Source organism: Malaya genurostris, chromosome 1 (genome assembly GCF_030247185.1).
Source record: "Malaya genurostris strain Urasoe2022 chromosome 1, Malgen_1.1, whole genome shotgun sequence".
Lineage (NCBI taxonomy): Eukaryota > Metazoa > Arthropoda > Insecta > Diptera > Culicidae > Malaya > Malaya genurostris.
This window is the reverse complement of record NC_080570.1, coordinates 93,385,301-93,398,112: the sequence shown is the minus strand read 5'-3', so window position 1 is coordinate 93,398,112 and position 12,812 is coordinate 93,385,301. Positions and strand designations below refer to the sequence as shown.

The window sequence follows — 12,812 nt, the reverse complement described above, 5'->3', positions numbered from 1 at the left end:
TCGTTATAATGGAAGTACTATTATTTTTGATTATAGTTATTTGTATCGATTTCGATATAATGAGTAATTTATAATATTTTTGTTGAGGTTATAATATTACACACAAAAAAATGTACTGTCATTTTTCTGTACAATCTTTAGCTTAGATGATACCAAACAAAATCACAATTCTTTTTGCTGTGTAATCTAGCTGCGTATCTCATCTGTCGTTAACTAGCCACTAAACAGTGAAGGCGGAGGAAAATAAAAACAAAACTTAGCAAATATCTCAATTGTTTGCATTGTTTCCGTAAGTTTGTTTTTAAATTCTTGCTTCTATTTGAAAATACCAAAATAATAACTACTGTTTGATGCAGAGCTTCGAATATACGTAAGTAATGAATATTGGAGCAACATCATGCAGTGTGGCCCGCAATTTAGCTCGATTCAAACTGATAACCTTCGATGTTACGGATACGCTTCTAAAATTTTCTCGGCCACCGGAAGTTCAATATGCTTTGGCGGCTCGACAACATGGCTGTACTGAGATAAATGAACAAGCTCTAGCTAGAAGCTTTCGATCACATTTTAAGCGAATGGCCCGTAGTTACCCCAATTTTGGGAAACGCTCTAAGGACTGGGTTTGGTGGTGGCGCACCTTAGTCATTAATATATTTCGCGATTCACATGATCATATTGATGAAATAATGATACATGAAGTAGCCGAACAGTTGATTGAGAACTATAAAACACGGGATTGTTGGACCGAAGTCCATTTGGCTAGTGAAGTTATGAAAATTGCACGGATCCACTGTAAACAAATAGGTATCATATCAAACTTCGATCCAAGGCTCAATACAATTCTCGAAGTAATGTCCTTACCGAAAGTCGACTTTGTATTAACTAGTTACGATGCTGATAGCCAGAAACCCGACCGTAAGATTTTTGACATCGCGCTAAAACAATGCACTACTCAAGTGTACCCACATGAAGCGCTACATATCGGAAACTCTCCTAAGCAAGACTATATTGGAGCGAAACACGCTGGTTGGTCCAGCGTATTGGTAAACGTTACAAAAGAAACAGAACGGGAATTTTCTTTCAATCCAGAAATTAACCCCAAGCACATTTTTAAAACATTTGATGACTTTACTCAAGCTTTAAAATCTGAACAGATTATTTGGGAATGATACATATAGTCATATGAGATTCGTTTTGGATTTTTTATTGTTAAAAACTGATTGATTTGTGAAAAAATAAATAGTACAATTCTGTGTCATTTTCCGCTTCTAATGTGATTTTTATCTTTAAATAAAATGATTTAATTATTTGATGAATTGAGATCATAAACTTTCAGTAAGATTATTTTAGTGCAATAAATAATCAAACATCACATCTTTTTGACACCGAATTTTGAACAACTAGATGAGACATCAATACTGAAACATTAGTTGAACTAATTTTATTTCCAATTGTTTGCAGTAATAAATATAATTAGAGCTAAAACACGCAATTTGAGTTTTCAATACTGCGTTAACCAGAGAGTACAAGTTATAAATACGCAAAATTATGTTTAAATAAATCTCAAAATGTATGCGCGTTCCGGCAGATGCCACACCCCAAAGCGAACTCCTCTCCTGTTGGTGGATGTATCACGTGCAAGGGACACTCTTCTCCAATCAATTGCTTTGCCTTGGGGCCAGCAGGACATTTCGGTAGTTTATTTTTTGGAATGTTTGTTAGCCGCTGAAAATCATCATGGCAGGTGTCGCAAAAGTGTGTCGTGCCAAAGCAGAAAAATACTGCCACTGAGCAGCAGTAGCGACATTTATATTCTAGAAAATCGGTTCCATGCTTCGGACACATCTGAAAAAATGCTCATGTCAGTTAAGTAAACAACATTGAATGAAAATTCAAAATTAAACAAAATACCTTAGCTTTAACTACATCACTACAGCCACCACATACAAGTTCCTGTGGATCATAGTTCTCACCGAGTTCCGCATCACACCGGGCTTCTCCTCCATAGTAAGCCTAAAATCAAGTAAATAAGTATTCGTTGTACCGCATGGGTATAAATTATACCTTATCACACTGACTACACACGTAATAAGCATACCGTTCCATAGCATAGGCAGCCAAATTTTTATTGTCCAATGTTTTAGCTAACCCTTCATACTCTAGTCTGAAATATTCTACATATTAGTTTCGAATCTTGGTAAGTAGAAAAATGTAGTGTTGGTACCTCATTAAAGCTTTTCTTTTCACATCGGCTTTCAGAGACACAATGGGTTCCAAAATATCCATCAGGGCTGAGTGTTGGATGTCCATCTTACATATAGGACATTGCGAGAATCCAAAGCTGATTCTAGGTCCATTCCAGCGCCGAATAAGAACTGCTTTGCTGCAATGGCAGTGAAACACATGTCCGCAATCTAGTTGTATGGAAGGTGCAGACGAAAGTGCTTCCGTAAAACATATCATGCACATATCATCCGCATCTTGAGTTAGTTTGGGTTCTTTTTCATTTGTTTTAATTTCTGCTGCCAGACATTTTTGCTGAAGACAAGGCAAGCACCTTTCCTCATTGACGATACCTCCACAAAGATGGCCGCACGGAAGCAATTTTGTGCAAGCATTTGCTGCATACTCCTGGCATTGTTGGTCAACGCAAACGTTCCCTACTGCCAACAGTCCAGTGGACCCAGTAATGCCGCAGAAACGACAAACTCCTATTGCATTCGGTGGGTCACATACTAATGTGTTATTGCCATTTCTGAATTCCAGCATTCCTTTCAAGGTTTTGGAGTCCACCAACGCAAGCAGCCAGAAAAGTTTCGCCCGACCACAACTTTCGTGTAGTTCAACACGTATGGCTTCCTCTTCCTCTTTACAGACCTGAAACACAATAATTGTTTAATTGTATACTCGAGAAAACACAAATACGCAAATGAACCGTTGTACGACTTTCCCTTGAAAACCATTTCACAGAAAATGAAGCAACGCAAGATTTTTCCCAAACAGTACCATTTTTCAGAAAATCATGTTTAGGAAAATACTAATTAGTAGAAGACATATAACTGAATGTATCACTCCCCAGAAAGTCATAACCCAGAATAAAGGCACACATTATTGACATTACCCATAAGCTTTTACCCAGAATTTTAACTTTATTTCATTTTCATTTGTTTTGGCGCTGATTCTCGGACAATATCCAGATCCTCGGGCATATCCTGGGGCCATGGGTTGGGTTTGACTAACGTTCCCTTTGATGTTTGGAGATTTGTGCTTGCCATCAATTTGTTTTTAGCATCATTTTCCCGATATATAAGAGGGAAGGATTGAAAGGAAATGGTAAGGGTTGGACTAGGAGGATGGGAAAAATTGACGACACAAAAACACATAAAAGCAGAAGTAAATTCTGCACCCCTAAGGGATGCTGAACAATGTGCTGAGGATCACATTTAGTGGAAGCAGAAGTAAATTCTGAACCTCTACGAGGTCCCGAACAGTCTGCTGTTAATAAAACCTCCAAACCCCGAGAGGATTTAGATATCTTACAAAAGCGACACCATTCTGCACTCCCGGAAGAATGCAGAACGATTCGCAGTATGTTCGAGCAGAAGTAAATTCGGTACCCCCTAGAGGATGCCAAACAATCTGCTAAACCCTATTTAATGTGAATACAGAAGGGATTTCACTCCAGGAAGAACGATGAACCCTTTTGACTATTGCTCCTTACCACATTGGGTGAGAAACGAGAGAATATCCTTCAATTTTAGCTCCGCATACACAGACTCAACCATATATGAAGAACCAAAAACCCGGACACGTAGCTGCGTCAATGCGGGACAGTTACATATCAGATGATATGAAGTACCATAATCGCATTCACACAAATCACACGAATAATACTCATCACGTTGAATAGTAGCCATGTGATAATTGAGTTTGCAATGTCCAGTCAGAGCTCTGACCAGAATACTGCAATGATGCTTGGAGAAATGCAGTAGACACTTTGACATTTTCAGATTTAAATCTGGTAGAAATGCTTTTGTCTGAGCGCAAGTTTGCAAGCTGCGCCAGTAGCTGGCATGTTTGGATGCAGCCCAAGAACGAATCTTGTGCTTTATCCAACTAGTTGAAAGTGGTAAAGCTGGTTCAGGACCAACGAAATCATTCGTTGCACCAGCTCTAGCCAACTCATCAGCCCATTCATTTCCAGTAATACCAGAATGGCCGGGTACCCATAAGAAGTAAACAGCATTTGAAATGCTGAGGTCTTCAATTTGAGTTCGACATGCGATCACTAGATTCGACCGTGAGTCATTCGAACTGAGTGCTTTTAAGGCTGCCTGACTGTCGGAACAAAAATAAATTCGTTTACCACAAATCCTCTGCTGAAGTGCCGATTGTACTCCACACAGAATCGCGTAGATTTCTGCTTGGAACACAGTACAGTATCTACCAAGTGAATGAGACTGCTCCAGCCTCATTTCACGACAGTAGACACCAGCACCAGCACGACCATTCAACAGAGAACCGTCCGTATAACAAACTATGTATTCATCAAGTTGTCGTTCCAGACAACCAGACAATCGTTCCTCGAAGAGGATTGCTCACATTGAATGTTTTGAAAGGAAAACTGCATGTGAGAGTTAGGTCACTAGGAGCGAGTAAATACTTATCCCACGCAACCATTTGAGACCACAAGCGAGTGTGGCTGGTAGCATAATCTAATGGGTTACTGTTGCAAAGCTCTGTAACCTTAAGACGATAATCATAAGATAATGCCTCTTGTTTTAGGAACACATGTAGAGGTTTAATGCACAGTAGCGCCTCTAGAGCAGCAGTAGGAGTTGTCGTGAATTCTCCTGTCATCGCCTTTAGGACCATCATTTGGAGATGATTTAGCTTTGACTGAACTGTCGCGACTTCTCCTTTCTGCCACCATACAAGACATCCATATGCTAAAATTGGTCTAACAATAGTTGTGTAGATCCAATGAATATATCTGGGTTTGAGTCCCCATGATTTTCCAAAAGCTCGTCTGTCTCTTTTAATCCTGAAGTCAATGTGAGCAGACCAATTCAGTTTTGAGTCAAGAATAACCCCGACGTATTTAACTTGATCGACCACAGTGACCTCTGAACCGAAGAACTGTAACGGACGAGCTCCTGTGATTATCCTACGATGAGTGAAAAGCACCATTGATGTTTTGCCCGGATTTACAGATAATCCAACCTGACAACACCATTGTTCAACAGATCGCAGGGCTTGTTACATTAAATCAAAGAGAGTGTTCATGCTTATACCGGTCATCAATGTATGATAATCGTCGGCAAAACCATAAGTTGGAAATCCAAGGTTATTAAGTTTCCTTAACAAACCATCAGCGACTAGGTTCCATAAAAGTGGGGATAGTACACCACCTTGAGGACACCCACAGACACTCAGCTTGCCGAAGCGATGAACAAAGAAATCGATTACTAAGTATTGCGTGTATCCAATTTGTGATACTTGAAGGTATGCCATGACCACGGGCTTCTTCCAGAATTGAATTGAAAGACACGTTATCAAAGGCACCTTCAATATCTAGGAAAACTCCCAAGCAAGATTGCTTTTCTGAGAAAGCTTATTTCAATGTTGTACACAACATCATGTAACAGGGTTGAATGGACTTTCCACGCTGGTAAGCATGTTGCATTCCATGTAGCGGATGCACGCCCAAACTAACAGTCCTGATATAGTGATCTACTTGCGTTCCACTGTTTTAAGAAGAAATGAGCTTAGACTGATAGGCCTGAAACTCTTCGCTTCCTCATAAGTGTCGCGTCCGCCTTTGGGAATAAATTTGACTATTATTTCCTGTCCGGCTCTTGGAATATATCCAGTCGCGAGAATAAAAGTAAGTATTTTCTTCAAAACATGTTTGAAATGTTCATACCCTTTCTGCAGTAACACTGGGAAAACTCCATCCTTCCCAGAAGACTTGTAGGGAGCAAAACTCTCAACTGCCCATTTGACCGATTCAATCGTCACAACGCTTCGAGCAAGGGCCCAAGAATCGTAACTACCTGAAAAAGTCTCGGGAAGAGCTGTCGGTGATGGATCCATACATCCTGGAAAGTGAGTGTTAAAATAATAGTGAAGTACATCACCTTCATCAGACAAGTATTCACCATCTGAAGTTCTTAAGAAACTGACATTAAAGTCCTTAGACTTCGAAAGTAACTTATTTAATCTGCTAGCCTCGTTGAGACTAGAGACATTTGTGCAGCGGGCTTTTCCAACCACTTCGCTCAGACGATCGAAGAGCATTTTTGTAAGCCCTTCGAGCCGACACGAATGCCACCGACCCATCTCTGTGTCGGTGGTTCCAAGCTCTTCTGCATAGTTTCCTTAGTCTAGCAAGTTCAGCATTCCACCAAGGAGTTCCTCTAGTAGCTCGCACAATCCGAAGTGGACAAGCCTCTTCATATGCTGCAACTATGAGTGAATTTGTCTCGTCGACAACATTTTCCAAATCAATTGGGGTTTCAATTGTTGGTTGGTACCCGTAAAATCTAGTCGCCAAGTCCTCTTCATAGAGGTCCCAGTTTGTAGATTTGGGATTACGATATGTGATAATATCAAATTTAACGTTTGAATGATCAAAGAAGATGTACTTATGATCAAACAACGAAGGTTCGAGCAGAGCAGAGAGTTACGTCCAAAACCTCCTCTCTTCCAGATCTCGCAAAAGTTGGACGGTTTCCTGCATTGACTATGTGCAGGTTTGTACTGCTCACAAATTCCATCATATCAGAGCCTCTTGAATTTATATCTGTGCTGCCCCAAATGATATGGTGAGCATTTATGTTACTGCCGATTACAAGCGGTAAATCACTCTTGCAGCAGTATGATACAACCTTTTTGAAGCCATCGCTTGGCGAAGGTTGGTTATGCGGCAAATATGCCGAACAATAGACATATTTTCTGTCTATGCCATCAATAGTCATACCAACTGTGACAGCACAAATATCCCGAGTTGTGAGCTCCGATATGAGAGAAACATCGAGAGCACTATTTGCAATTATGCATGTTCGAGGCATTTCACGTGGATTAGTCATACCGGTCTTGTTGAAGGCAACAAAGACTGGGTTTAACAATTTTCCAACGTAGAAGTTTCCCTTTTGGAAATATGGTTCTTGAACCAAAGCTATAGAAGCTTTACCTTCTTGCAGAAGTCTGGATAGATTCATAGTTGCTGTACGTTTATGCTGAAGATTGATTTGTGCCACTCTAACCATTATCAATTAGAGTAACGAACATTCCACCTCCAGCACTAACCGCACAACAACTACAAGAAACCAAATATATTGGCTTATAATCGCCTATAGCGAACCATGTAAGGATTTTTTTAAATGTTTTAATCATTTAAATCCCACGAGTTGCGAAGAAAGAAGTCGTCCACTGTGCCAGAGCTTTGCTTAACACAGTAAGGGAAAACCCCAAGATATTCCGTTCACTACCGCATTGTTTAACCTTCTGCAGCCATTCAGCCATCGGCACGGAAATACACCTTGACTTAGGAGTTCCTATTTTTGTGGCCTTTTACGACATGGAACAGCAAACCAGTGGATCAATTCTTGGTAGAAAATAATTCCGCCGGATGCCACACGGCTTACCTGTTTGGTGGACTTATACCACCGGTACAGGTAGCGTTATTCTTAGCCAGTTGGGAAACCGCTACCGACACTACACGGCTATCGAGGCTGCTCAGAGAGGGATGTTGACATTGATGGTCAACTTCCATGGCCTCCAAACTCAGTTTTGTCGGAAACGGTGCCCCCTCGCAAACAGCCCGAATTAGAAGGAGTTTTGATTTATAATTCTTTTCACTGTGATGACAAGGCAACCGAGGTGACATAATCTGAGTCGTCCAATAACTAATCGGAAACAGAAACTTTTTACAAGCAAACCTGTAATCTATCTGTTTGCCTATTTCTACCAGCAGCTAGAATTATTCTATAGCTTACTAACTATTACCCCGCTACTGGCCATTCAACAAAACCCGTGCAAACGCTATAAATAAATTGCATATAATTTGTATTACATGTTAAAATAATGTTGTTGCTTCGATTCTATGAAATATAGATTATAAAATTGTAAATGAAGAGAGAGCTACGACAAGGTGATGGAGTCTCTTGTCTCTTGTTTAATATCGCTTTGCAATATGTAAATCGCAGAACGAGGATCGACATAAAGGCAAAGTCTTAGCATTACATTCCTTTTGTTGGATTTGACCTTTCTGTTTCTGGCGACTTCGCAGTCGATTCTTATCGTACAGAATCATTGCATGGCTAGTACACTGAGGTCTTTTTTTATGCGGTTTTTTTACGCGACTTTTTTATGCGAATTTTCAGAGTTATGCGGTTTTTTTTATGCGAAGTTTCAGAGTTATGCGGTTTTTTTTATGCGAATTTTCAGAGTTATGCGGTTTGCCCTTCTGCGGTCTTTTTTATGCGAAGTTTCAGAGTTATGCGGTTTTTTTATGCGAATTTTCAGAGTTATGCGGTTTTTTTTATGCGAATTTTCAGAGTTATGCGGTTTTTTTATGCGGTACGTAAATTCGCATAAAAAAGACTTCAGTGTACTACGATCCTTTCGGTTTTCTCGTCAGGAAATGGATATTTCGTGATTCCTTGATTAGCGGTGAAAGCGCACTTGAGACGATCTATTGAAATTCTTTGCACCTTTCCCTTGATACGTATGTCCATATATTTAATGTGTCGTTTAATCACATGATTGTACTAATGGTTTCTTAACCGCATCGATTCTGACGAAAACCTGACTACATTTGGCCAATTGAGGGTTTACGGAAACACCGGGTTTCGCATGGTACAATGGATCGATTGGTTCTGATTTGCTTAGCGTGCAGTGCAGTTCCTTGGCGAAATCTGTTTTATCTGAGTCATTTCCGGGGGGTTCCAAAAACTCGCCAGGTAGGCGTAAGGTTTGGCCATATATCAACTCGGCGACCGAGCAACCAAAATCCAACGTAACCCAAGCAAAATCACTGGTAGACAATAATACCAATGCTTCGGATCGACAGCCATAATCGCAGCCTTCAAAGTACGATGGAACCTTACGACTAAGTCATTTACTTGCGGATGGTACGCTGTTGTGCGGATATGCTTGAAGTCCATTATTTTTGCTAGCTAGAAACAATTCAGATTCAAACTGTCTGCCTTGATCTGTGGTGATGGTTTCTGGTACACCGAAACGGGTAATCCACGTTTCGCACAATGCTCGTGCTACTGTTTCCGCCGTCATGTCTTGGATAGGTTTTGCTTCAGGCCATTTGGAGAACCGATCAATGATTGTAGGCAGGTATTTATGACCGCTTGATGGGGTTAATGGCCCAACGATGTCTATATTTATGTGACGAAATCGACTGTTTGGTGGAATGTATCTTTGAAGGGGTGCTATTGTAGGACTGTGAACCCTCGAACGTTGACACTGTATGCAGTTTTGAACGAACTTTTTGTCTCTGTTTGCATTTTTCCAGATGAAGCGGTCTGAGATGATCCGGCGAGACGAACGTATTCCGGGATTAGCTAAACCGTGGAAATGATGCATAATTTTGTGTCCAGGTTGAGGAGGAATATACGGCCAATCTTTGTTCAGTGATACATCGCAATATAAGACATCTTCATCGCTGTTAACTCTCGACCGAACGTCGAGTACTTTAATCGGGACGGTGAAAATTTTTCGGAGTAGAAGCCTAATGGAACCTAACTGTTACCATCGTACTGCTGTAACACAGCCCCCGCAGCAGTATTTGATGCATCGATATACAAGCTTAATGGTTTCGTTGTATCTGGAGAATGTAAAAGCGTTGAGTCAACTAATGACTGTAAAGCTGATCGTCCTTTCTCACACCAAACGATTTTTCGGAAATCGTTCTTTTTGTTTCCGGGAATTAGACTGTGGAGGTCTGCCTGTAAATCAGAAGCGTGCGAAATTAACCCATTTATAGGAGTTCAGCAAAGCAAGAAATCGCCTTAATTCTTTAACGGTATCAGGTATCGGGGAATTTGTGACAGCCTCAACCCTGTCAGGTAATGGAAGGATTCCATCTTTATTTATGACGTATCCCAGAAAATTGGGTCTTCGCAAAGCAGCTTTTTGCGATGTTGATGACAAGGCCGTACAATTTCAATCGTTCGAATACGGCACGCACATGCTTGTAGTGTTCTTCAGGCGTCCGCGATGCAATGCAAATGTCATCGACGAAAACGACAACGAAATCCATATCTTTGAATACTTTGTGCATAAACCTCTGTAACGTTTGACTGGCATTACAAAATCCGGATTGCATCCGGGTGAACTCATATAGACCGAACGGGATAAGAACGCCATCTCTACCGGTATTTGATGATAAGCTCTTTGTAGGTCCAAGGTTGTAAAAATAGTTTTGCCCTGGAAAGTGTTAAGTAAGTCGTGAATGTGGGAAACAGGGTAACGATCTGGTAACAGTTCGGCTGAAAAGTTCGTATCGTTTAATAGAAACACACATTTTTTGCAAAATTCGTTTTTATTATTCAACATAATTGCCATCAGAGGCGATACAGCGATTATAGCGATCTTCCAACTTTTCGATACCATTTTTGTAATTCGAAGCCCAATTCGTTCAATTTCAGCATGGTTTTCATCGACTTGTGACACGGTGAATTGTCTTGATGAAACAAAACTTTTTTCTTCAAATGAGGCCGTTTTTTTGAAATTTCGTCCTTCAAACGCTCTAATAACGCTATATAATAGTCACTGTTGATGGTTTTTCCCTTTTCAAGGTAGTCGATGAAAATTATACCATGCGAATCCCAAAATACAGACGCCATAACCTTACCGGCCGATTGTTGAGTCTTTCCACGCTTTGGGTTCGGTTCATCGCGTGCAGTCCACTCAGCTGACTGTCGATTGGACTCCGGAGTGAATGTCCAACACGTTCCTTTGATATCTTTAGGGTGTCAGCTATCTCGATCAACTTCACTTTACGGTCATTGAAAATCATTTTGTGGATTTTTTTCACGTTTTCATCGGTAACAGCCTCTTTTGGACGTCCACTGCGTTCATCGTCTTCGGTGCTCATATGACCAGTACGAAATTTTGCAAACCACTTACGAATTGTTGCTTCGCCCGGTGCAGAGTCTAGATAACACTCATCAAGCCATTTTTTGGTATCGGCGGCACTTTTTTTCATCAAAAAGTAGTGTTTCAACACACGAAATTCCTTTTTTTCCATTATTTCACAATAACAAAAGTAGCTTCACTCAAAATGCAATATCTCACCAACTAATAATCAGACAGCTGTCAAATTTATACACGTATCTTTTGAAGGTTGATACTAACTGAAGATGGTATGGATTTAATTCTAGTTGCGCCCTCTCATAGAAACGATACGAACTTTTCAGCCGTTCTGCTACGTTCACATTATTTAATGCTCTATAATCCCCTACAAATCTCATTCTCCGCTCTTTTTTGGTACACAATGGAGAGGACTTGTCCAGAAACTGCTCGAGGGTCGGCATATTCCGAGGTCGATCATCACCTTGTCTGGTGCCATTCGTCAGCATTTGCTTGCGAAAGGGGATCCTTTGGTTTGTATATGGTAGGTAACCTCGTGTTGTGCTGATGTCCTGATAAGCGTTGGTAGTGTTACTTCCTTGAATCTAACCTTTTACCTTCTACCAGTCAGGAGTCGAACTAAGCTATGCGAATCATCCGAGTCTCTAAATTTCTGAATTTCATTTAGATCTAATTTCCGGTTTCGGAGTTATGGGGTAAAATGTGCAAAAAAATGAAAATATGTTTTCTAACTTTTCTCATAGATGGCGCAACCGATTTTCACAAACTTAGATTCAAATGAAAGGTCCTGCAGTTCCATACGTAATTCCTGAATTTCATCCGGATCCGGAAATATAGGGTATAATGTGTGATAAATTTTGTACCATCACTGGAAAGGGCGATAAACTGTAAAAAATTTCTAAATCGACCTCAAATCATCTCCAATTGATAGTTTTTATCAGTACTCGGTCAAACAAACCGATTTCAATTATTCTTTCAAGAATCGAAGAAAATCGTAGTTGCTTGACTGTTTCGTATTTATTCACATCTGGTGGGGCTATGACTAAATCCGCTACATGGCAGATGACAGACTGGTAAATTTTCGCAATGATGTGATAGAATTTGGTGTGATCGCGTACAACGTTGGCCAAAGCAAATTGTGCCTCGGCTTGAGCGAACCACATCACCGGATCATTTATCCAAAAATTAGGAAGCTTGACCGACACTCCCGCGGCGACTGCAGCATTTTCTTGCTCGTCTCGATTTACCATTTGCACTTCTGATTTCAGCTGTCACGTTGGGGTCACCAAAATATGGGAACCGAAAGCAGATTTCGAATAAATCAATTACAAACGTTTATATATAATCACGTGTAATTCATTTGTCTCTTCTTCTTCTCCTTCACAGAGACTGTCTTTTTGCAGGGGTGTGTTTAGAGGTGCTCCGTAAACCAGTGTTGGCAGTAGGCACCACAAATCCTTCCAGGTCGGGACTCGAACATATGGCAACTGGCTTGTAAGACTAGCGCAGTATGCATTGAACCGCCAACCCGGGTCATATCATCGATATGAGTGGTACGTTTATCCAAAATTCCATACAGCTGTTGGTATTGTGACACGTTACCTTGAGAAGATGATGGAGACATATATCGGACTGAAAGCCGAAGCGTATCGGACTGGCAATAAATGCGTCAAAAGCAAAATTCACGAGAGGAGATACTT

At 40.6% G+C, this 12,812-nt stretch overlaps 2 protein-coding genes across 7 annotated transcripts in view; one reads left to right on the top strand and one right to left on the bottom strand.

The window, feature by feature from the left end:
- The first annotated feature begins 196 nt into the window (after positions 1-196).
- Positions 197-1,176, top strand: LOC131425085 (rhythmically expressed gene 2 protein-like). Its single transcript, XM_058586659.1, has 2 exons — positions 197-289; positions 357-1,176. The coding sequence occupies exon 2, from the start codon at positions 378-380 to the stop codon at positions 1,167-1,169; it is 792 nt and encodes a 263-aa protein (XP_058442642.1). The 5' UTR covers positions 197-289; positions 357-377; the 3' UTR covers positions 1,170-1,176.
- A 57-nt stretch (positions 1,177-1,233) lies between these two features.
- LOC131440748 (E3 ubiquitin-protein ligase highwire) overlaps positions 1,234-12,812 on the bottom strand; it is a 126,255-nt gene continuing 114,676 nt past the window's right edge. For 5 of the 6 annotated variants that reach the window (XM_058612284.1, XM_058612285.1, XM_058612288.1 and 2 more), the window contains 4 exons: positions 2,225-2,877; positions 2,065-2,164; positions 1,912-2,013; positions 1,234-1,845 (listed from right to left, as the gene is read on the bottom strand). In XM_058612284.1, coding sequence (XP_058468267.1) covers positions 1,564-1,845; positions 1,912-2,013; positions 2,065-2,164; positions 2,225-2,877 — 1,137 coding nt within the window. In that variant the 3' untranslated portion in view covers positions 1,234-1,563. The remainder of the gene's footprint in view (positions 1,846-1,911; positions 2,014-2,064; positions 2,165-2,224; positions 2,878-12,812) is intronic. The other variant, XM_058612289.1, reaches the window with a different exon arrangement.